This window comes from Myotis nattereri, assembly GCF_964212035.1.
Source record: "Myotis nattereri genome assembly, chromosome: 20".
NCBI lineage: Eukaryota > Metazoa > Chordata > Mammalia > Chiroptera > Vespertilionidae > Myotis > Myotis nattereri.
Window position 1 is genome coordinate 13,911,223 of NC_138096.1, and position 24,498 is coordinate 13,935,720.

The 24,498-nt window shown below is 58.5% G+C and overlaps 1 protein-coding gene across 1 annotated transcript in view; it reads left to right on the forward strand.

Annotated features, from left to right (window-relative positions):
* Positions 1-24,498, forward strand: part of KIF26B (kinesin family member 26B) — a gene marked incomplete at its 5' end in the record, with an annotated part of 356,664 nt that overhangs the window by 291,885 nt on the left and 40,281 nt on the right. Inside the window, 4 exons of the mRNA XM_081114435.1 lie at positions 7,759-7,965; positions 12,751-12,844; positions 13,920-14,182; positions 17,539-17,722. Coding sequence (XP_080970561.1) covers positions 7,759-7,965; positions 12,751-12,844; positions 13,920-14,182; positions 17,539-17,722 — 748 coding nt within the window. The remainder of the gene's footprint in view (positions 1-7,758; positions 7,966-12,750; positions 12,845-13,919; positions 14,183-17,538; positions 17,723-24,498) is intronic.

The following is a 24,498-nucleotide window of genomic DNA, read 5'->3' on the forward strand; positions in this document are numbered from 1 at the left end:
GGGGGAGCGGCGTGCAGGAGGCAGCCGATCAATGATTCTCTCTCATCATTGATGTTTCTCTCCCTCTCTCTTCCTCTCTGAAAGCAATAAAAATATTAAAAAAGAGAGAAAGAAGAAAGAAAGAAAGAAAGAAAGAAAGAAAGAAAGAAAGAAAGAAAGAAAGAGAAAGAAATAAGGAAGGGAGGGAGGGAGGAAGGAAGGAAGAAAGAAAGAAAGAAAGAGAAAGAAAGAAACAAAAGAGGAAGGGGAAGGGGAAGGGGAAGGGGAAAAGGAGAGAAAGAGCTTCCCTGTGGGCTTCTGTGAAATCAGTTCCTGGGAAGCCGTAGTTACTTGAACCCACTGGGGCTCGGGAGGCCGTGAGAGGGCCAGCTGCCTCGGAAAGGCTGCAGAGGGAAGAGCCGGCACTGCACCTTGTGGGACCGACACCCAGGCGCTCACTGGGACCGTGAATCAGGTTCAGGGAAGAGGAATGTCCAGGGGGAGAGGAAAGAGATGTGTGTCTGTCAGGCAGCTCCCGCCGCCAGCCTGGCCCGCTCCTGGTCAGACAGCCACCCCGTGGACCCCTGTGTGCACACAGAGCAAACATTCGCTCCCGGAGAGCCTGGCGCACAGCTGTCTTCCATCTTGAAGGCAAACAGCTCGGCGTGCTTGCTCTCCTGGGTCAGGAGGGAGCCTCGCGGGTTGGCGTTTTAATATTTATCGTTGCGTTGAGTGATTCATTATTCTCCTGGTCGGGCCACGTGGCTGGCACTCGCACACAGACTCCTAACTGCACGGCCCTGTCATCCACACAGACCCGCAGTGCACGCCTGGCACAGGCGGCCGGCACGCTTGTGAACGTTGGGCTGTAAAGTACAAGCTGCACCAGTGTTGCCCCCTGAGGTCCTAGCAGCCCCGGGTGGAGGATGTAGGTAGTGCTGGCAGCGCTGCGTTCCAGATGGGAAAGCGTGGCCCCGGGGCCTCCCAGTCACCTCCATTCTCTGTCCTTCAGGCCCCCGATTGTCCGGGTGAAGCACAGACTTGCATTTGGAATAGAAGTCTCCCACAGTCTGACATCCACCTCTTTTTCCAGCTGAATTTCTTGCCCCTCCTTCCCCCTCCCCCCTCCCCCCTCGAGACTCCATCAGAGGGAAATCACAGAGCAACACCCACCGAGCCCGACCATGTGCCAGGCTCTTTGCCAAGAGCTGCCCGGCAGCCTCGCATGCAGCCCTCACAACAACTCCCAGGAGGCACAGGCCAGCTCCATCCCCACTTCACAGATGAGGAAACCGAGGCCGGAGAAGCTAGGAAACTGGACGCGAGGCCCCATGGCTCCTTGTAGGTCCCAGCCACGTGTTTCCCTGCCTTTGCCGCACACTCCCCCTGCGCGGGGTGCCCGGCCCCGCCCGGGGTGTCTGGCTACACCGACTCCCCTTCAGGTCCCTGGAGCCTCTTCCCGGCCCCACACCCCTGGCGGGAATGCCCGGTGCAGAGGGCCTAGGGCCGCTCTGTTACACGGTTGGGTCTTAGCCGCTACACTGCGGGCCCCAGGGAGACAACAGCTGGCTGTTAAGCTCTTTACAACCCCAGAGCCTCGCATGGTGCCTGGCCTGGAATCAGAGACACCAACAGATGCGGAAGGAAGGAAGGAAGGAAGGAAGGAAGGAAGGAAGGAAGGGCTGGAGCTCCCGACTCCCAACCTGGTGTTTATTCCTAGGATAATTCCGGCAGGTGGTCAGGAGTCCGGGAGAGGCCCTGGCCAGGCTCTGTCCCTTGGGCAAGTCTCTTCTAGCCTGAGGTTTCCTAGTTCAAGCAAGATGAACCCAGCGCCCTGCTCTGATGGGGCGGAGTGCAGGCCCTTGGGGAACACAAGCAGGGTGGTTGGTGGGTCAGGTGGAAGGGGAATTAAACAGGCCTGTGTGCGCTGGCGCCCAGGGACCAGGCTCCGGTGGGGGGGGGGGGGGACCCGCAGGAGCAGAGCCTGGGTGGGGCCCACGATGGGGCTTCCCCTGCCTCCGCAGCCGCGATGATGCTGGTTCCACACGATACACAAGGGCCTGTCGAGGGCTTTGTGGGCCTGCGCTCAGTCGCTCTCATAGCTCGGCGAGTACAGCTGCGCACCGTCCCTCCTGACGCGTGATGCATGCTCTGGCATTGCGTCAGACGCAGCCGGCGAGGAAGGCTTTCTTTTAAAAAACAAAACATTTTTAGTGATTTCAGAGAGGAAGGGAGCGGGAGAGAGAGATAGAAGCATCCATGATGAGAGAGTCACTGATCGGCTGCCTCCTGCACCCCCACTGGGGATCCAGCCTGCAACCCAGGTCAGGAATCGAACTGTGACCTCCTGGTTCATAGGTCAGCGCTCAACCACTGAGCCAGGCCCTACTCCACACGGTCCAGGAGGGTGCTGACATCCAGCGCCTTTAATGTTGAAGGAGTCCCCCGGGATGCCTCAGGGCCCAGGCCCCGCCTCCCTCCCGCCCCAGCTTGCTCTCCCTGAGCCTGAGTTTCATCAGCTCCTTAACCAGCTCCCAGCACTGAGCGAGAGCGAGGCCTCTCCGACAGGTGGCTGTCAGGATGCGGCCTCTGCTGACAGCCCAGCCCTGGACGCCTGTCTCGTCTCCCAGCCTGGCCAGCTGTGCCCGCCTGCTAATGGCGGTGCCATGCAGCGCCTCTGGGAAGGGCTTTCCCTGGCTTTATCCTCCCTCCGCACCGCAGTCCCTGCTGGCAACAGGTTCCTGCTGACAGGAGCTCTGGGGAGCCTTCGTCCCCCCACTCCCCGAGCGCTTCTGTCCCGAGAACATCTCATTACCCGGCTCCGTTCTGGCCGCACTGAGCTTTATTGTGCCGCCACTGTCACCGTCCCCAGCCTGGCGTCCATGCATGAACATCTCCCTCTCGGAGGGCCTCACGGCTCATTACTGGCCGCCTGGGGCCACCCAAGGGCCCCCCTGGCACCTCTGAGAGTCGGCGTCCCAGCGCAGGGGTAACCTCCGGCTCCTCAGAGGAGGTTCACCCAGGCCCAGCCCCGGGGAGAGAGTGCCCTGGCCCTGCTGGGCGGGGCTCGACCCGGACACCCACTGCAGGGGAGCCGGTCCCAGGCCCCCCACCACTGCCCCTGCCCCTCTGCCGGGCAGCGGGCTTTGGACCAGCCTCGGAAGTGCCCGGACCTCAGCCTCCTGAGCCTTCAGGAGGGTGCAGGAAGTGATGGTAATGATGTCCCCTAACACAGCTGGTGGGGAGCCACGTGGAGTAGTCATTAGTGAATGTGAGGTTTGTAGAACTTTGAGAGACGTTATGGCGGTGGTGCCCAGGGCTGGCTGGCTGAGGGGTTGATTTGTCAGCAGAGCAGACACGGCCCCAGACTAGGCCCGGGGTCTCACCCCCCCACACCCCCAAACTCGGCGCTGGATCCCTCTACTCTGCACTTCCTGCCGGGACTACAGCCCCGTGACCTTTGAATAGGTCGAGTTGGATTAGTACTGTGTTGTATGCAGAGATTCCATCCCGTTTGGCTTTGCTCTGTAACTAACAACTACACTGAGCCTAGCGCCTTCGGGGTCCTGGCAGGTGCGGATCTGCGATCCTTAACGGTAACTGCGTCTTCCTGCGACACTGACACTGACGTTGCAAATGTGTTCACAGCGCCTGCAGTCACTCGGGAGCAGGCCTGCTGGCTCCCTCCCAGGCGTGGGGGTGGGACCTCCAAGGTCATTGCGACAGGGATATGGTTCTGGTGGTCTCCTAGGAAACTTCTGGAAACTTTCAGTCCCACGAAACCATCAAGATCTTCCTTCAGAGAAAATAACTTCTGACCATTGCTCGAAATGTCATTAGAAAAGTATTTAAACCTTTGCCTTTTGTAAAACCCAATTTAAATTTGCTTCTCTCTCCTATCAGGTTAGGAGGGCACATTGGGTAAGTTAAAGGGGGCAGGGAGGTCTCATTCAGGGGGTCCAGTGTGCCCATGGTGGGCTAGCAGTGGGGCCCAGTGTGCCCATGGTGGGTTAGCATTGGGGTCCAGTGTGCCCATGGTGGGCTAGCAGTGGGGCCCAGTGTGCCCATGGTGGGTTAGCATTGGGGTCCAGTGTGCCCATGGTAGGCTAGCAGTGGGGTCCAGTGTGCCCATGGTGGGCTAGCAGTGGGGCCCAGTGTGCCCATGGTGGGTTAGCATTGGGGTCCAGTGTGCCCATGGTGGGCTAGCAGTGGGGCCCAGTGTGCCCATGGTGGGCTAGCAGTGGGGCCCAGTGTGCCCATGGTGGGCTAGCAGTGGAGTCCAGTGTGTCCATGGTGGGCTAGCAGTGGGGTCCAGTGTGCCCATGGTGGGTTAGCAGTGGGGTCCAGTGTGCCCATGGTAGGTTAGCAATGGGTCCATTGTGCCCATAGTGGGTTAGCAGTGGGGCCCAGTGTCCCATGGTGGGTTAGCAGTGAGGTGCAGTGTGCTCATGGTGGGTTGGCAGTGGGGTCCAGTGTGCCCATGGTAGGTTAGCAATGGGTCCATTGTGCCCATAGTGGGTTAGCAGTGGGGCCCAGTGTCCCATGGTGGGTTAGCAGTGAGGTGCAGTGTGCTCATGGTGGGTTAGCAGTGGGGTCCAGTGTGCCCATGGTAGGTTAGCAATGGGTCCATTGTGCCCATGGTGGGTTAGCAGTGGGGTCCAGTGTGCCCGTGGTTGGCTAGCAGGGAGTCGTACATTAATTATATCAGAAGAGGAAAGTGCTCTTTAAATCAGGCCTGGGAATCTCCCGTTGCCCCTGCAGTGTGGTATAGAAGTTGGCACTTCACTAAATCATTCCCAGTAGCTCTGTTGGACTGTCCTGAGCACCGAAGGATGGGGAGGGCTGCTAAATGTCTTGGTTGATCAGAAAAGCGAGTGTGCTGGGAGGAGCACACATCGAGGAGTGTGTTTAAAGTTCAGTGTCTCCGTCATCTTACGTGGAACGGTTGGAGAATTCCCCTGAAGTGACTGATGGACCCTAAGCAGACACTATGAGCACATGGATCAGGTCTGATCAAGACAGACAAGAAGGAGTAAAATAAGGGAAGAACTCACTTCCCTTTCAGATGCTCAGAGCAGGTTTCACGTGGATGACTCCCCTTTACAAACATGCAGCAAACGTGTAGCCTTTGATTTTATCGTTGGGGGAGGAGGGGATATTCTGCTCTCTGCGCCGTGGATGTGTGTGCGCTAAATAATATTTTGCTTTAATTTTTAAAATTAAGCTTAGGAGAAAGGCTTCTGATGTCAGTCATTTGATAGAGAAAGGAATACAAATTCCCTCCCTCCCCCCTCCCTCCTTTCCTTCCTTCTTAGAACAATATTTTACATTTGTATGCTGCTTTACTTGTCTTTATTTGTTTGTTTCTTTTTAAAATATATTTTTAATGACTTCAGAGAGGAAGGAAAGGGAGAGAAAGAAACATCAATGATGAGAGGGAATCATGGATCCGTTGCCTCCTGCACACCCCCCACTGGGGATGGAGCCCGAAACCCGGGCATGTGCCCTGACCGGGAATCGAACTGTGACCTCCTGACTCATAGGTCGACGCTCAACCACTGAGCCACGCCGGCCGGGCTCTTTAATTGTTTCTTCACAAGTGTCCTTCACGGGCGGTGGCGCAACAGGCCCATTTTGGGGGTAAGGAAACCGAGGCACTTAGATGGCACAGCCACGCAATGGTGGTGAAGCTTGGATTCGAACCCAGTCTCCTGGCTTCTACTTCACTGCAGGGCCGTTACACCCGGAGCCTGTAAGAAAGGAGATGCGCTCGTGAGCTACAATGGACCCTTTGATGTCCCTCCACATTTTTCCCTCAAGAGCTGAATCCCCCCCAAATACCCCGAACCAGGGAAGGCCTCCTGGTCTGTAGGGCGCTTCGTCTCCGCTCGCTCTCAGCTGCCATGAGATAGGGCTTGGGACCCTGGGCTCTCCCATCGGAGGCAGCGTCTCCCGTGAGCCACAGGATGGCCGGCATTCCCAGGGCGCACACTCACGTGAGGACACCAGCATCCCGTCGCTGCTCCGGCCCCGGGGGAGGGAAGCAGACCCCGGACGGGTGTCGGTGGCAAATGGGCTCTGCAGGTCGGCTGCTCTGTCCCAGCAGGTGGAGGACTCCTTACGATGTGGAGTCCCTCTGGCAGCCTCACTTCTACTCTCCCCACCACGCCTCCGGCTGGTGGATTCTGAGGAACCTTCTTTTTGGCCTTGACTTGCCTGGGAGACACGTTTCAGGAACTTAATAGACGCGGAAGGCTTAAAGGTAATCCCAGGACTGCTGGGATGGAGGCAAAAATGATGCCAAGTGGACTTTCTGGTTAGGTCAGTGGCCGGCAAACCCCGGCTCACGAGCCACATGTGGCTCTTTGGCCCCTTGAGTGTGGCTCTTCCTAAGCCTTAGGAGTACCCTAATTAAGTTAATAACAATGTACCTACCTATATAGTTTAAGTTTAAAAAATGTGGCTCTCAAAAGAAATTTCAATCGTTGTACTGTTGATATTTGGCTGTGTTGACTAATGAGTTTGCTGACCACTGGGTTAGGTGATCTGACCTCGCCTTGACCAGTTTCTACTAAGCTGATTGTTAAAAAAATCAATTAACTTCACCCAGCTGGTGTGGCTCAGTGGTTGAGCATCAACCTATGAACCAGGAGGTCACGGTTCGATTCCTGGTCAGGGCACAGGCCCGGGTTGTGGGCTCGATCCCCAGTGGCGGGTGTGCAAGAAGGCAGCCAATCAATGATTCTTTCTCATCATTGATGTTTCTCTATCTCTCTCCCCCTCTCCCTTCCTCTCTTTGAAATGAATGAAAACATATTTAAAAAAATTAAAAATTGGTAAACTTAGACATCAGTGCACAGGCTCAGAATGGGCCCCATCCTGTCTTAGAAAAGGTCTGTCTGCCCTGCCACCTTAGGCATCGCGTGTCTGTGCAGCCCTCGTGCCTAGGCTGGTGCCTGGCTCATAGTAGGTGCTCACCACCGTTGGGCTGAACTGGTGGCATCTTAACAGCGAGCTGGTCAGGGCGTCAGCGCTGTCCCTGTCCCAGGACCCGAGTCTCCAGAGCTGCATGTGTGACTTCAGCTCGACCCCGCTCAGCTCAGGCCCAGGGCAGGCGGGCGTTCCCATAGGTAGCACCTTTGGCCGTGGGGAGGGGGCCGGTCATGAGCCCTGGCGACGTCCATGTGCCGTTGCCAGGCGTGGGTCGGTCCCCCACTGAGATGTGCCTTTGTGCCCTGACGCGGCGACTTCCATGCGCTCACTTAATGGGACCCCAAATACCAGCTTAAACAGACCTCTCCTCGCAGCTCCCTTGGAACACACTTCGAACGCTGCCATGAAAGGCCGGTCAGTGCACAGGCCCTTAACGATGACACGAATCACGTGGGTTTTCCTCCAAGGCCCGACGCTCGGAGGCGAGGAGCGAATCGCGGAGCTCACTTTTATGTCCGGGCTCATGGATCTGTGTGCTTCGGGGACGACGCCAGCCCCGAGAGGTGGCGGTCGGGCTACCTTTTCTCCTACGTAATGGGGCCACCAGGGTGCCGCTCTTCCCGCTTCATATGAATAGGGGGGCAGAGAGCCTGCCGTGCCATTTCTGTAATAAAGCCCAGGGCACGCCGAGTAGGCCACCTGGCAACTGTAAAGGCACCTGTTCCCCCACGGCCCACGGAGACGCGTGCTGCGGCCATCGGGCACATCGTCATTTATCGCGTGAAGGGTCTGTGCGTGTTCCATGCACCTCAGTCCACGCCTGTCCCGTTCCCTGTTCCCTCACAGGTGAAGGTCATGCTGCGCATCTGCTCCCCGCTGGCCCGCGACACCTCGGAGTCCAGCTCCTTCCTGAAGGTGGACCCCCGCAAGAAGCAGGTCACGCTGTACGACCCCCTGGCGTGCGGAGGCCAAAGCGCCTTCCAGAAGAGGGGCAGCCAGGTGCCTCCCAAGATGTTCGCCTTTGACGCGGTTTTCCCGCAGGATGCTTCTCAGGTGGGTGCGGACCCCCTCCCCCTCCCCCCTCCCCCAGGGCCCGGCAGTGCCCAGCCAGTTCCCCGGACCCATGCGCTGGAGGTGGCGCCCAGAGCGCCCTCCACCTACGAGCGCCCATGTGGGCTCCATTGGCCAGTCCGTTCTTTGGAGTGACTGGAGTTACACTGTGGGCAGGACCGCTGTGCCAGGATTTCAACAAGACGGATCCCTGGGGAGAAGGAGGGGCGAGCCAGCCAGTGGGTGCCGCCCGGAAGCGGGTGGTGGTGGAGAGAGTTGGAAGTTTCAGGACCACGACCTGGAGACCTATTAGGACCCCGCCCCCGCCCCCACCTCTGGGAGTGGGTGTGTAAGGGAAAAGCATTTCCGGGAGCTGGGTTAGATTTAGGCAGGATCCTAGACGCTATAGGAGGCCGGTCTATAGTCCTGAACGGGAACTGGAGCACAGGCAGGGAAACTGAGGCTGGCATGCAGTCCTGTGGCCTGGACCGAGGAGTGGACGGGAAGAGGGGAGTAGAGGGGGTAGGGGTAGCTGTTGAGTCAGTCAGCTACTGCTGCCTTACGAACTACCCTAAGATTCGGCAGCTTAAAGCGATAAGCGTTCACTACTGCTCATGAGTCGGTCGGCCGAGCGTCCTCCTGCTCCCCGCTTGGCTCACTTGTGTGTCTGTGATCAGCTCTGCTGGGCTAGGCTAGATGCTGTCACATGCTTGGGGGCTTCTGGAACGGCCTTGGCTGGTCACCTGGTCTCCCTCCACATCGTCCCGTCTTGGACTTACTCTCATGGCCGTGGCATGGCCCAGCCTGCAGCCCTTAGGCCCAGGTTCAGAACGCAAGCACCAGCTCTTGTGCTGTGTCCCATTGGCCCAGGTTCGAGGGGCGGGGAAGAGACTCCGCCTCTTGATTGGAGGGGCTGCAAAGTCACATTGCCAGGGGCATGCGCGCACGGACGGGTCGGGAATTGTGGCCATTTTTGTTTATCGGCTCTGACTATAATCTTGGGAGCTCAGGGTGCCAGGATTCCCAGACCCACGCTCCTGGAGCCCATCCCGGCAGGAGCAGATGTCTGATGGGAGATTAGCTGCACCATCTGGGGCCGTTCCTGTGCAATGAGTTGGAGCAACTGAACCTTCTCGTAGAGGCTACACCCAGGCTGTAGGGATGCAGTGGCCTGCTGAGCCCGCATTTTCACACCAGACACCTGCGCCTCTAGAAGCGGGAACGTTCCAGCCGCCATTCGCACTCCCGTTACTTTCCTCCGCGTGCGTCTTGGTGCCCGAAGACGTGATGTCCACACGGGCATCGGCGGGTGGCCCGTGCTGTGGGCTCCGTTTGTCCACACGCCGAGCCCGTGCTTTCCCCAAAGCGTTTGCCACGAAGAGACAACGTGCTCCGTGAAGAAGTTCTGCGGTTTCCCGTCTTCTTTGCATAGGTTGTGTTTTGTACCAGCCCCTGGGCTCCCCCATCTAGACCCGACAGTGGGTCCAACAAATGCCCCCCACAAATCATTTCATTAACTCAGCGAACACTTTCCAAGCAGATCTCCCCAGGTTGTAAGAATTCCAACGCAAACCCTGAACTCAGCTCGGACTACGAGTGCACGTCAGATTCATTCCAGGGCAAGGAGGCGCCTTTCTTGCTCGCCTTTATTTACACTTCATGCTCGGTTCAGAGCTCGCGTGCTCGATGGGACAGAGCATTCTCTTCAGATGCTTAATGTTTGCTAACATTGCCAACATTAGCACCGGTGACAGTTCGAAAAAATCCAGTGTCAAGAAGTTTCCTCTAACTTGACCCACTCATCTTCCCAGAAGGCCCTGGTGTCGGAAGGGAGGCACTGCTCGTTGCACATCCGGACAAGGAAACAGACTCGGAGCTGACGTCTTGTTCATGACCCCTTCCCTGCGCGGGCGTCTTTCCCAGCCCCTTCCCTGGACCTCTGTGTGTCCTGCTGCGTCGGGGGTTTATCTGTGACCGCCTGTCACTTCACCCACGCTTCCCAGCAGCGTGTCCGTGGACAGTCACCGTGTCCCCATCTGTGGATGGAGACAGACCCGAAGTGCACCTCCTTCAGGCTGTGGTGGTTCGGGGAATTAATGCACACGGGGGACTTAGAACCTCGTCAGTGCCCAGCACACCTGAGCTATTGTTGCTATTCAGTCATCACTGTTGCCACTGACGTCGAGCTGCTGGCCGTGGCCAGCCCCAGCCTCCCGGGCGAGCGCCCTTCGAGCCCCCACAGCAGGGAAGCCGGTGGTGCAGGAGGCGGGCTCTGCCGAGGCCTGGCTGTTGGCCTGTGGGTCTGCAGGGGCCCTGAGCAGCCCAGACAGCGATGAATTGTGCTTTCTCTCCTCTCTAAGGACATTAGCTTTTTTTAAACAAAATATTTTAACTATTTTTGTATTGATTTCCGAGAGAGGGAGATGGAGAGAAACATCAATGATGAGAGAGAATCATTGATCGGCTGCCTCCTGCAGACCCCACACTAGGGATCCAGCCTGCAATCCAGGCATGTGCCCTGACCAGGAATCGAATTATGACCTCTTGGTTCAAGGGTCAACGCTCAACCACTGAGCCACCCTGGCCGGGCAGGACACCAGCTTCCTGACGCTAAGCAATGACAGAACCTTCTTGCTCCTGTTGCCTTTATGAGCATCCTATGTCCTTCAGTGGCCGTGGCTGTCTCCAGCTGCCTGCGGCGGGGCAGCCCTGCTGGTCTGGCTTTGCGGAGGTGACCTAGTCCCTCTGGGTGGCTCATAACAACAGAAATGCATTTCTCACGTTCTGGAGGCTGGAAGCCCGAGCTCAGAGTGTCTGGCGAGAGCCCCTTCCTGGTTCATAGACAGAGGCTCGCTGTGACCTCACAGGGTGGAAGGGACTCAGAGCCTGGGGCCTTCTCTCCTCATCCCATTCACGAGGCTCCACCCCATGACCTCATCGTCTCCCAGAGTGCCCGCTTCCTGACACCATCATAGGTGACTGGAGGGGACAGATCCGGGCCTGCAGGAGGGTGGGGGAGGGCTCCCCTGTGGGAGAGCAGGGCTGCCTGGGGCCTGGGCCCTCCCTGCTCTGGGCTCAGGAGGGACGCCTGCGTCTCTGGGCCCCAGGGAAGCAGCCTGTGGCCCCAGGGGCTGCGGGCAGCTCCTAACAAACCCCAGGTGGACAGTCACCCGCCACACTTCTCGGTGGACACGGGGCAGGGACTCGGCCTGTCCTGTGCGTGGAGGCCTCTCCTGCCTCCTCTATGGCCTGTCGTCCACACGCAGCCTGCGTGCTCCCTGCTGACCTCGCGTCTGTGCCGTTGATTTGGGGGATGGATGGGGGGGGCTCTCAGCCTCCAGCCTCTGTCTCCCCCATCTCCCAGGAAGGCAGAGTCGCTCAGCCTCTGGCAAATTCCACTGAGATTCTATAGCCCCAGGCTCGCGGGGCCCAGGTCCCGGGGGTGTGATGGATCCTGGGGTCCCCACCCCCCGTCAGCCCCGTCCGGCCGTCCTCCCCTGGCAGTGCCCCCGGCAGGGCTGCTCTGGCGACACCGGGACAGTCCACAGCTGCTGGGAGTGTGGCTTTGAATTCGGTCCGGGAGAGCAGGTTGCTTTCTGAACACTTGGTTCTCGGTGCCGCGGCGACCTGGCGCTGAACAGCCCATTCGTTGCGAGGCCGCGGTTCCCGGATGCCACCGGAGGCCGTGGCGCTGGCTGCAGAGCTGCCTTTGGTTCGCACAGCCCCCGGATGCTCCCGAGAGATCTGGCTCCGCGCTGGGATGGAGAGGAAGGCGGCGGGCGCAGCGGATCCCTCTGTTCCCGGCTGCTGTGAGCTCGTTTTGGCCAGGGCGTGTCTCGGGGCTCCTGCGTGGTCCCCAGAATGGACTGAGGCCCTAGGGTTGACAGGGCGCAGCGCAGGAGTGTTAGTGGGAAATGCACAGGGTCTTCAGTAGCCTCCCCCCTGCTGCCCCCCCCCCCCGTCTCAGGATTAGCGTGTTTTATTTGTGGGGGAATTGTATACGTTGACCATATTGGTGCAGAAAGAAAGCAAAGAAGGATTGAGAAAGAGGAGGGAGATGGGGAGAGAACGCAGACACCACCAACCTCCTGCTTACACTGGAATGACAGTGATTCTCCAGGTCACCTTCCTGAAGTGGCAGGTCACCCTCCCCCTCTAAAAGGCTGGCCCAGTTTATAAGGGGGTGTGTGCGCGTGTGAACGTGCGTGTGTGTGTGTGTGTGTGTGCATGTGTGTGAGCGTGTGAGTGCGTGTGTGTTAGTGCATGTGTTGCGTGTGTGCGTATGTGTGTGTATGTGTGTGTGAGCGTGTGTGTGCATGTGTGTGTGAGAGTATGTGTGTATGTGTGCGTGCATGTGTGTGAGCGTGTGTGAGTATGTGTGTGCATGTGTGTGAGAGTGCGTGTGTGTGCATGTGTGTGAGTGCGTGTGTGAGCATGTGTGTGTGTAAGGATGGATCTACTTAGCAGAGAGCAAATGGAAAGTTTAAATGCCTCGTCCGGAGGCCAGAATAGCGGCAGGGGCGGGCGTGAGGTCCATGACGGCTCCCGTCCCCTCCGCGGCTCCTGCCTGGTCTGCAGGCAGCGCTGAGATGCACCGGGAGGGAGCAGAGGGGCTCGCAGTGACTGCGTGTGACGCCCGGCGGGATGCGCGGGAGGCACCGAGGGCTGAGCATCTCCAGAACCTGTTAGCGTCCCGTCTGGGAGGTCCGTGACCCCAGCCCGGGAGAGCCGGCTCCTTTACGTCCGCCAGCGAGGCCCACTCACCGCGCTCTCCTCCCGTGTCCGCAGGCGGAAGTGTGCGCTGGGACCGTGGCGGAGGTGATCCAGTCCGTGGTCAACGGGGCGGACGGCTGCGTGTTCTGCTTCGGCCACGCCAAGCTGGGTGAGTGAGGCTGAGCTCCCCGCGCGCTGCTCCTGGGGTCCCGTCACCCTGCTCCTCCCGCTGCACCGTCTGGTCCTCAGGCGAGAGGAGAGGCTGTCCCCTGGGTGCCGAGTTAAAGGACCCCGAATGAGCATCTCGCTTCCGAGATGAGATTTCCATTCTGCGTGGATCCCCGTCATCTGGGAAAGCCCTCGAGCTCAGGAGACGAGCAGGGGAGCCGGGGGGTGTTCCCAGTGGCCCAGGTCAGGGTCACGCCCAGATAGCCTGAGGACAACGTACCCTTCCTGAGCGGGGGCTGCCGGGAGGGTGGGGGCTGGAGGTGGAGCCGACGTAACAGAGGAGCAGTTCCAAGTGGAGCCCAGGCCACGGCTGACCCGTCGGCGGTTCTGGCGGCCTCGCTTCCCCCCTCCAGCCCAGCACAGCCCGCCAGGCACCTGGGAGGCAGGCAGCTGAACGCCAAGGTGCCTCCTCCACCCTGACCCGTGGCCGCCTGCTCACAGGCCGCCCCTTGGGCTGGGGCTTAGTAAGAAGTGTCCCTTGGCCGAGATGCCGCCAGAGGTCCCGGTGCTGGAGGGCAGGTCCAGCCGGAGCGGAGAGCCCCTTCCACCGCCCCCCTCTCTTCTCCATCTCTGATCAGGGCCGTGACCAGGTTGAATGGGCTTTGCTCACGCTGTAAAGAGACGCACGGCATTGAGCCCGCGGGGGGATGTAGTGTGAGGAGGTGGGCGGTGAGATGACGCACAGAATAGCGAGGAGTCCCTGCCTCCCCCTCTGGGTCAGACAGTGCAGAGCTGGGGCGGGGGGGGGGGGGGGGCGGGGGGTGGCTCTGGGGTCCTCCTGGAGGTACCTGGTGACTCAGTCTCGCCCCTGCCAGGGCTCTGCGGTCTTCACTGTAGCCATGTCATCAGAAGCGCCAGGAAGCGGCCTTTTGTCCTTGTCGCCAGTGCTGACTGTCTCGTTCACCGTCATCTCCTCTCTCCCTCCCCTCCCGCCTCCGTGCCTCCTCGGCACCCATCCTGAGACTGTGGTGACGCCTGGACACTCACACGCCATCTCCTCCCCCCCCCCCCCCCAGGCAAGTCCTACACCATGATCGGGAGAGACGACTCCACGCAGAGCCTGGGCATCATCCCCTGCGCCATCGCCTGGCTCTTCAAGCTCATCAACGAGCGCAAGGAGAAGACCGGCGCCCGCTTCTCCGTCCGCATCTCGGCCGTGGAGGTGTGGGGCAAGGAGGAGAAGCTGCGGGACCTGCTGTCCGAGGTGGCCACGGGCAGCCTGCAGGACGGCCAGTCCCCGGGCGTGTACCTGTGCGAGGACCCCATCTGCGGCACGCAGGTGACTGACAGCTCGGGGCCCGGGGCTCCGGGGGCTCCGCCCATGCCCAAGGCTGGGGCCGCCCAGGCGGACTCCCGGGCGCGGGAACAGGGCGGCTCACGCGTGTTTACGCCCACGTGGCCTGGAGCTTCACGGGCGCCAGCTGCGGGGCCATCTGCTCGCCCAGCCTAAATGTTTGTGCCTCGGACCTAATTGACAGTGAGCAGGACTCACCACTGTGGTCGCATTGGGAGGAAATTGAATTTCCATCCTTTACACCCCTTTCAGGCGGGGAGGGAAAAAGTGCCATCTTTCTTTTGTTTAACAGCAAACGGAAATGTTTGCTGCTCTGCAGCCATGGCTGCGGCCACGGCGGGGCTGTTTACGGCTCTGTGTGGCCCTCCTGGCCCGGCTCGCCACGGGCGAGTCCTGCTGCCGTCACACGCGTGACCGCTGTCTGGTTAGAACCGTGATGAGAGTGCTGGGACCGTGGGAGCCAGGAGAAGCTGCCGCGCTCTGTCAGGCTGCCTCTCCTGTCCAGTGCTTCTCTCTTGCTGCTTGACAGGAGATGGCACAAGGCTGGGCAGCCTGGCTCACGTCCAGGCATCACTTCTCCAGGCTCCAGCAGTCGGCTCTCTTGCCTGGTCCTCCCCGATGCCTCCTTGTTCAGACAGGCGTTCAGGCGAAGGTTAGGACCCCCCTCCTCTCACCCGACCGCGTTCTTCCATTCCTGTTGTGAGTCCTCCATCCCCAAGCTCTTCGTGACTCCCAAGGCCCTACATGGACCTTCCTAGCGCCATCTCTTACCTCCCCTCTCGCCGCTCCTAATGAATTACCTAGAAAGCGGTGCCCGCACACTTCAGTGGCCTATGAATCGCTGGGGATCCTGTTACAAATGCAGACGCTGGTTCAGCAGGTCTGGGTGGTTATGCCTCTCCCATGAGCTTCCCAATGATGCCCACGCTTTCAGCAGCAGAGCTCCAAGGCACCGGCGTTGCTCCCTCTGACCCCAGGGCCTTTGCACGCTCTACTCCTTGTGCAGGGATATCCCTCTCCCCTCCGCTCTTCATCTGGCGAACTCCTCATCCTTCAGGTTTCAGCTAGCTGTCGCTTCTTTCAGGAAGCCCTCCCAGATGCTTCTCCTGTCACTAGAACACGCGTAGCAGTTGTATTGTGTTGGCCCAGTGAGTTCTCGGCAACTCCCAGAGGGCGGGCACCATGTCTGACCAGGATTGGCCGCTCATAGTTGTAACAGATGCATCCGACGCCATTTGGATGGGGAACCTAATTAGGACGCAAACCAGTAGGTCGGGGAAGCTCTAATGCAGTGGTTCTCAAACGTGAGTCTTCATAGGAGCCCCAGGGGACCTGTTAACACAGACACCTGGGCTCTGCCTGCAGCTTCCCCCAGTCAATGGCCCTTGGTCAGAGCTCCAAAGTGTGGGTTTCTAGCGAGTTCCCGGGTGCTGCTGCTGGTCCAGGGACCCACTTTGAGGACCACCCTTCTGTAGCAGAGGACATGCTCAGATGGCACCTACCCGGCGTCTACGATGGAGATCAGCCCCCCTCCCCCCCCCACCCCCCGCTCCTGCTCCAAGAATTACCTGCACCCTCAACTATGCTATGGGGTCCACCCACTGTGCCTTAATGCAGGTCCCTGGAGGTGAAGGTGCAGGTTAGCTGAAGGTGAAGAGAGAGAGACCCACATGCTCTTTATGTTCACTCTTCTTGGTGAGAAATCTTAAAAGAGTCTTTGGCTTATTTTGTCAAACTGAGTACAAAACAACGAACACAACAGAGTCTCTCTTTGAAGCCTGAGGATGTTTATGGTCTCAGATTCCAGATAGCAGCCTCACAGTTCAGAGTGATAGGGATTGCTACCGTCAGAGCAGAACGTTTTCAGAATTTGTACCGACCCTAAGACATCTCCTGCAGATCATTCCTTTGGAAAAATCAGAAATAATGAATTTCCTTTTCTCTCCCCAGAAAGGGCACCGTTGCTCTGTGGAGGGTTTACTGTGATTGCCAGGGCATCCCGGGGCTCAGACACATTGCCCACGATGCTGCCTTTAGCCCATTAATGAGGATGCCAAGCACATGAATTGAGCGACTGCAGATAAAAATAGACGCCCCTTAAATAGCGTAGAGGAGGCATCCAAGCATCCGGGATGTTTTCATTCGTCTGTGACACTTACGTCTTGCTTATCACCGTGCCAGGAAATGTGGTCTAGAATTGGCTTTAATTAAACGGCTGAGGAAAACGGAGAGTTGAGCTAAGCTACCCAAGTTCTTCCACTTCTCTGGGGCGCCATGCAGTAAATCACCGAAGTGGAGTCACACTTCACGGCCTACCTGCCTGCAGCCATCTCACCTGTGAGGTCAGACGCAGGCCCCTCCCCGGGGTTCCCTTAGGCCAGTGGTTGGCAAACTGCGGCTCGCGAGCCACATGCGGCTCTTTGGCCCCTTGAATGTGGCTCTTCCACAAAATACCGACTTCTGCGCATGGGCCATGAAGTTTCAATCACACTGTACGTGCGCGCCCACACGTGATATTTGGTGGAAGAGCCACACTCAAGGGGCCAAAGAGCCGCATGTGGCTCGCGAGCCGCGGTTTGCCGACCACAGCCTTAGGTGAACGGACTCCCCCGCGTGTTGGTGGGCTGTCCTCTGGGGCCTTCTGCTCCCACTCAGATACACCCATTTGCTTATTTATTTATTTTTATTTGTTTTTTTTTTAATGTTTTGATTGATTTCAGAGAAGAAGGGAGAGGGAGAGAGATAGAAACATCAATGATGAGAGAGAATCATTGATGGGCTGCCTCCTGTATGCCACCCACTGGGGGACTGAGCCCACAACCCGGGCATGTGCCCTTTACTGGACTCAAACCTGGGACCCTTCAGTCCACAGGCTGATGCTCTATCCACTGAGCCAAACCAGCTAGGGCTGCTTTTATATATATAATTATTGATTTTAGAAAGGAAGGAGAGGGAGAGAGAGAGAAAACCATTGATGAGCTGCCTCCTGCCCGCCCCCACTGGGAATGGAGCCTGCAACCTGGGCAGTGCCCCATCCAGGAATCAAATGGTGACCTCCTGGTTCACAGGTCGACGGTTGGCCCATCCACTTGCTTTTCACACCTGCTGTTTACAGATGCGACTTAAGTTGTAAAATGGGGAAATGCCCTCCAGTAAGGGTGCCCAACGGGAATCGTTGGCAATGAGTGAATGAAGCTGAGAGCTGCACGTGCGGGTGGCCCATGTTCTGGAAGGCCGTGGGGCCGTGGACGGGCACGCAGCTTGGCTGTGCGGAGCAGACAGCCGCGGGAGGGCAGGCCGGGCCCCCGGACGGGCGTCAGCTCTCGGCTTGTGTCTTCCAGCTGCAGAACCAGAGCGAGCTGCGGGCGCCCACGGCCGAGAAGGCCGCCTTCTTCCTGGACGCCGCCCTGGCCGCGCGCCGGGGCCACCGGCAGGACTGCGGCGAGGACGACCTGCGCAGCTCGCACATGCTCTTCACGCTGCACGTCTACCAGTACCGCATGGAGAAGAGCGGGAAGGGCGGCAGTAAGTCCCTCCCCTGCGCGTGTCCCCGGGCGCGTGACCTGGTCCACGTGGCGGGTCCCCCAGCCCGGCGCCCCCTCCCCCCCTTCTTCACGGTGGCTGTGGAGTCCGGGCTGACGCCTACCTTTGACCTGGCCGAGGGGAAGGGTCTCCTGGTGAAGAGAACTTGTGAGTGTCCCTGCCATGGGCGTGGAGAGAACAGAGGTAAAAGGCCAAGCAGCTGCTTCATGGTATCGTTTCGTTCCCAAACCCTGAAGGTGCTCATCACCAGGGCGCCTGGCAGTGTGGTTAATCGTGAGCTGAGTCCGCTGTATGGCCCGGAAGGAAGCAGGTTCTGCTATTTAAGTGGCCTGTGATCAGGCGATGGAATAGCCAGGCAATGGAATAGCCAGGCGATGGAATATTCTGGCTGCCCCCCTCCCCAGGCCCCGCCCCTTGTGGGGGATCCCTGTGAGCCCCTCCAAGGTCCCTGTGGCAGCTGCAGGGCCAGGACCCGCCCGGGTGGGGGCTCAGGCCCCCGGGCTGTCTACAGTGCGCACTGACCGTGGCCGCGCTCTGGCCTGTACTGCCAGGCGTGTCTGTCCAGGCTCCGTGGCTGGTGCCAGCCCTCCGCCGAGTTCCTCAGGGGGACCTGGGACCAGGGCAGGGCGGCCCGCGGCCTCACGGCAGGTGTGGGCCACGGCGGGGCTGGCGGGCGGCGGCTTTCCCAGCTCTCAGCGTCCGCCTCTGGAGGGCTTTCACCCCCCTGCAGCTGGGCCCAGCGCTCCCGGAAGGATTGACTCGGGGGGTTAATGCCAGTGGCCCTGCCGGAGGAGGCACCCTCGGGCTGGAAACGTGAGCTCAGTGCCTAACACGGAGGCAGTCAACTCACCTGGTTGGAGTGGAGCCTGGAATTCAGACAGCCCCCTGGGGTCTGGGGGTGGGCTCCCCAACTCCTCCCAAGTCGCCTTGTTGCCCTGGGGGTAGCGCTAAGGGGTGCCTGTTGCCCCCACGTGGAAGCTCTTCCCTCTCCCGTCTCAGTGCCTCTGTTGACCCAGTTGTTCCTCCTTTGTTCCTGCTCCTTGGTCGCTGTTTTAATTCCGCTTTGATGAGGCACGGTTTACACTCAGTAACACCCTTGCTGTGTGTCCGTGGTCAGTTCTGGGAAATCTGTGCGGTGGTGTGACCAGCACCGCTATTGAGATCTAGAGCAAAGCCCCCCACATCCAGCCCCCCGGGGTCCCTGTCGTCTGCCCCCTGCGCGGCGCCAGGCAACGCAGATCTGATAGTTCTGCCTCCATCCGGACTGTCAGACACGTGGGATCGCGTGGCCCAGGGGTGGCCTGGGGTCTGGCTCTTTCATGGGGCTTCTGCGATCCACCCACGTTGTTGCCTGTACACATCATCCGCTTGTTCTTGCTGCCACTCACTCAGCTTTGACTGGGCCTGAGGTCGCGTCCCGTCCCCGGGTCCCCGGGACTGAAGTCTCAGCGAGCGTGGGCCTGACCTGGGCTGGAGTCCCGTTCCCTGAGGCTGGCTTCGTGGCTCTGACCGACCATCAGCCTCGGCCCCCGGCACTGGCCCTCCCTTTCATTCATGCCCTGGGCACCGGGGGGTGGGCCTTTGGGGTCTCTCTTGGCAACCAGCAGGGGTTGAGGGTTGGGGGGGTCGAGGAGAAAGGTCACATGGTGTGAGCAGGAATCTTTCAGGGAAATGCGTTCTCAAGGAGCTCGCACTGGGTACACCAGGGGTGGGGAACCTTTCCTGCCCAGGGCCATGTGGGTGTTTATAACGTCATTCTCGGGCCAAACACAGTTATCAGCTTAAACATTAGCCTGCTGTATTGGTCAAACATTGAATTCACTCACCCCTAATGCCTTGGCAGGGCCAGACCCAATGAGTTTGCAGCCTTACATGGCCCACAGGCCAGATGTTCCCCACTCCTAAGTACAGCAACTTTCTTTTTTCATATATATTTTTATGATTTCAGAGAGGAAGAGAGAGGGAGAGAGAAATAGAAACATCAGTGAGGAGAGAATCATTGATTGGCTGCCTCCTGCACGCCCCCCACTGGGGATTGAGCCCACAACCCGGGCATTGAACCGGGGACCTGTCAGTACGCAGGCCGACCCTCTATCCATTGAGCCAACCCGGCTCGGGCTAGAATCACTTTCTTAAAGAAGGAACTGACGAGGGATGAGGAGGGAGGTGAGAGGATCCAGACCTGAGCATCAGGACAGACTTTATCCTGACAATCAGAGCTGCTGTCAGTCCTGCCCTCACTGCGCTTCTGGCCGGTGTCTCAGCCGCGTGCACGTGGGAGTCTGAAAAGTGGTGATTTATTCTTTTAAGCTGTTAGTAATAATAATAATAATAATAATAGTCAGAGCCTGCAGTGAATCGGGGTCCACTCAGCAAAGGGTGGCTCGCTGGAGGCCTGAATCTCGGGCCAATGGCTGCCACACGCCCGAGGGGAGCACTCGGGGCGGGTCCCCTCCCCCGGGGGCTGCAGACCTCGCTGCGGGCAGCTCTGCTGCTGGCTTCTCACCCTGTGCTTCCTGGTTCTGCTCTCAGTTCGGAATCGGAGAGTCAGGAGGACTCTTGAAAGCAAAGAAGCAGTTAATGAAATTATTTCAACTGTCAGAACTTAAAACTCAGCCTCCACAGAAGTGCCGGCTAGGACCTTCCCTAACCCGGCAGTCCACCCCGTCAGCACTTACCCAACCCGGGGTGCTCGCTAAATACCTAACCTCTACCTCATCTTCTTCCTATTGATAAGCTGTGGGCGTGAGTTGCTCTTAAATAATAAATTCAGGGTAAAGGGAAAGGCACGGGCCATTAATGGCTTCCCACACTTCTTCGGCGTTTCTAACCATCTGCAGATGAGAACAAGGAAGGGGGAAGCCCTGGAGGTGCCCCTGCCGGCCACGCGCCTGGCTGTGGGAAGGGGTCAGGCCAGAATGCACGCCCCCAGCCCAGGGCTCGCGGGACCTCTGTGCGTGAAATCTGTTTAACATGTAAGGAGGAGGTTTGGAGTGTTGGTCCAAATGGAAGTGTTGTTTGCTTGTATGTAGGGAATAACCCCTGCGGGCCTGGCATTCGGACTCCGTGACGGGGACGGTTATTGATTCGCCACCTGCCCGGGGGCAGAGAGCCGCGGGTCGCTGTCCACTGGCCATGGGAAGCGGAGATGGCGGGTTCAGCGAGGTCTCCGGGCAAGGGCTAAGCCCCCGTGAGCACGCGCCTGCATCTTACACGCATGTGTGCATGCTATACACACACGGATCCACACAGATCGACATGTGTTAGACGTGTCCAGTCAGGATGGGAGGGACAGGTCCATGTGGGCGTGCACTGCTCTGCAGATGCCCTAGGTTACGCTTAGAATGTTTCCTGGTTTACAAAGTCTGTGGAGCATTAGTGGGACCGACTCTTCACCCGACATGGAGCCCCCCCACCCCCACTTGGCTAATCTGTCCAGGCTGCGGACCCCCTGGGAAGTCCAGTTCTGCCCTCGGAGTCTAAAGCAAGACGGTGCTAGTCACGCCTCCTGGGAGTATGTCCCTGGTCCAGAGACTTAGAGTCCAGATGACAAAGGTGCTGTTTGAAAGCCTCGCTTGGATGAGCGACCGCAGCTTGCAAGCCACGTGGTCCAGGGCCAAGGGTGGCACCGTGTCTCCGGCCCTTTCATTCCCCTCACTGCCCCCGGGAGCCTGCAGGCCGAGGGCTGGGCCGGCTGGGCCTCGGGCGGGGGTGTGTGCCCAGGGGCACCCAGCTGTTGACAAGTCTGCTCAGACGGTGTCCCAGATCTCAGCTTTCTTTTCACGCAGCTGCTCCTTCCTCACGTGGCGGGAATGGCTGACTCACTCGTGCCCTGTCCGGCTGTGTGTCGCTTGGGTGGTGGATGTGGGTGTGGGGCGAGATCTGGGAAAGAATGTGGCTTCCAAGGGAGGCACAGCCGGACCTGCTGTCCGTGCGGGAGGGACACCACACGCGCAGGTTCGCGACCAGCTCTCACGGCCCCTTGGTCAGGAATGAAATGTCAGTTTAAAAAAAATATCTTTTTATTGACCACAGAGAGGAAGGGGGGGGGGGGAGAGAGAGAGAGAGAGAGAGAGAGAGAGAGAGAGAGAGAGAGAGAGAGAGAGAGAAAGAGAGAGAGAGAAAGAAACATCAATGAGGAGAGAGAATCACAGATCAGCTGCCTCCTGCAGGCCCCACTGGGGATCGAGCCCACAACCCGGGCATGTGCCCTGACAGGGAATCGAACCCTGACCTCCTGGTTCATAGGCTGAGCCTCGCCGGCCGGGTGAAGTGTCAGTTTTAGATTTCTAGGTTTCTGCAGTGTGATTGTCCTGTTCCTCGGCCAGGAGACAGCATTGCAGACACTGCAGCCTGGAATCCCCACGCTCGTCTGCATGGTCTCCCGTCACCCTCAGGAGAGCGGCAAGCCCTCGAACCTCGCGCCCGGCACCCAGCACAGAGCCGGCTTCCGCACAAGGGACGAGCGCTAAGCTGGTGTCGCCTCGGCTGCTCTCCTCTCCGACTCAGAATCCCTCCTCCTGTGCCCGGTCCCGGCTCCTTTCCTGTCGGCCCGCCTGCCCCATTCCCTGGACCCCGATCCTGCCCCTTGGCCTCTCTGGGACCCTCCAGTGGGGACCCCATCAACCGTCTTTTCAGGCTTTCATCTTCCACCTCCCCTCCCAGCAAGGTCAGGGCTGCCTCCTTTTGGAAAGAAGGGAAGGGACGGTGACATCAACAGTGAAAACAAGCACCTTGTCTGTGTCTCACTCCCCCCTGAGCTGCCCCCTCCACGAGGCGCTGCAGACTCCCGGCCGTGCGCCATCTTTCTCCTCCGGTCCCGGGCCGGGCTGGGGTGGAGCCGGAGCCTTGGTCCACCTTGCGATTCAGTCATCTGTGGGCGCGTCTGAGTCTCCGGAGACTCCCCGTCCCCTGAGGACAGGACCTTTGTCCGCCTGCCCGTCCTCCACGGGCCTACTGTGTGCCCGCACGCCAGCGCTCGGTCCTACGGTAAATCGCAGGAGCGTGTGCCGTGTTGTGAACAATGACTTTCTCTATCGTCTAGTTCAGCTGCGTTTCCGAGAGAGAAAGGCCAGCCTGTCACCCTGTGATTCAGAGACACGCCCGTCTGCTACAGTCAGGAGCCGGGCAGTAATTGAGGGAATTAGTTTAAAAAGGGAAATCATATAAAATGGTCCATGCATGTCATCCACATGTGATTCCCACTTACGACACGTGCGCGCCGCAGTCATCGGTCTCAGGGCCAGGGCGGGGCCTGCTCTCTGAGGTGCTTGTTCAGATTGAGGTTCTGCCCCTCGTAAACCACGTTGATTGGCATCGTCTGGCCTGTGCTTTACATTCATTCCGAGTGACTCAGGGACTTCAAATGCCCTGTGCAGCCAGCGGGAGAGAGACTTGCTCTAGATTCCTACCATGTTTTCCACTCTGTAATTTTCCATTCACACCTATTTAGCATCTTTTTAAAAAACAACAACTCATTTTTATCACATCTTTCCAAAGCACTGGATTTAGTTTAGAAACATTAGTCTTCACATAATCTTGTTACTGCTTTTCATAATAGATAGAGGCCCAGTGCATGACATTTGTGCACTGGGGGGGGGGGGAAGGCCAGGGAGGGGGGAGTCCCTCAACCCAGCCTGCACCTGCCTCTCGCAGTCCGGCAAGTCGGACATCCCCCAGGGTCCTTAGCGCTGCCGCAGAGGCAGGAGAGGCTCCCACCACCGCCGCTGTGCTCGCTGGCCTTGAGGGACTGCACTGACCACCAGGGGGCAGCTCCTGCATTGAGTGTCTGCCCCCGGTGGTCAGTGCGCGTCATAGCTACCTATCATTCCGCCGTTTGGTCGATTTGCATATTAGCCTTTTGCTATATAGGATGATTGTATTCTATCTCTAATGCCAGTGAAAGAGGCATGATTAGACTTAGGGAGACACCCGGCTGACCTAGAGCTCACTTGTGGGGGGAAGAAGTGCACATGCTCAGTGGGGGCCATGGCCTCAGCGAGCGTGGTCGCCGTGGAGAGCGCTGTGTACCTGGCCAGGTGACAAGGTGGTGGTTCCCACACTTTGCCGCCATGAGAAGCGTGTGAGGAGCTGTTCAGTGACTCCCAGTGCCCGGGTCACACCTGGTCAGTCACATTGAAGGCGTGGGATGGGGTCCAGGCGTCCGGGTTATTTATTTATTTATTTTAAATATAAAGAGGCTAAGACTCCATGTCTAATTCTAATAGCACTTCTTTTAAAAATATATATTTTTATTGATTTCAGAGAGAAAGGGAGAGGAAGGGAGAGGCAGAGAGAGATAGAAACATCAATGATGAGAGAATCATGGATGGGCTGCCTCCTGCACGCCCCACACTGTGGATGGAGCCCACAGCCCAGGCATGTGCCCTTGACCTGGAATTGAACCATAACCTCCTGGTTCACAGGTCGAAGCCCAACCACTAAGCCACGCTGGCCGTGCCATACGTGTTATTTTTAAAGGTTCCAAGGTGATGCCAATGGGGGGCAGCAAAGGTTGAGAACCACTGGGTTAGGGGGAGGGAGGTAAAGAGCCCCATGCTGTATAGACAGCTCTGGGCGTTCGTCTTACGCTCAGCATTCACCTTCTATGTGATCTCAGGCCATTTACGTAGCATCTGTGCACCTCACCTTCCTCATCGGTACCCTGGAGCCGGTTCTGGCATGACCGGTCGTTGTAGGAATTGAGTGACAGCAGGAGAATTTCGCGTTTCCGGGCACCTGCGGGTGGTCAGTGAGCA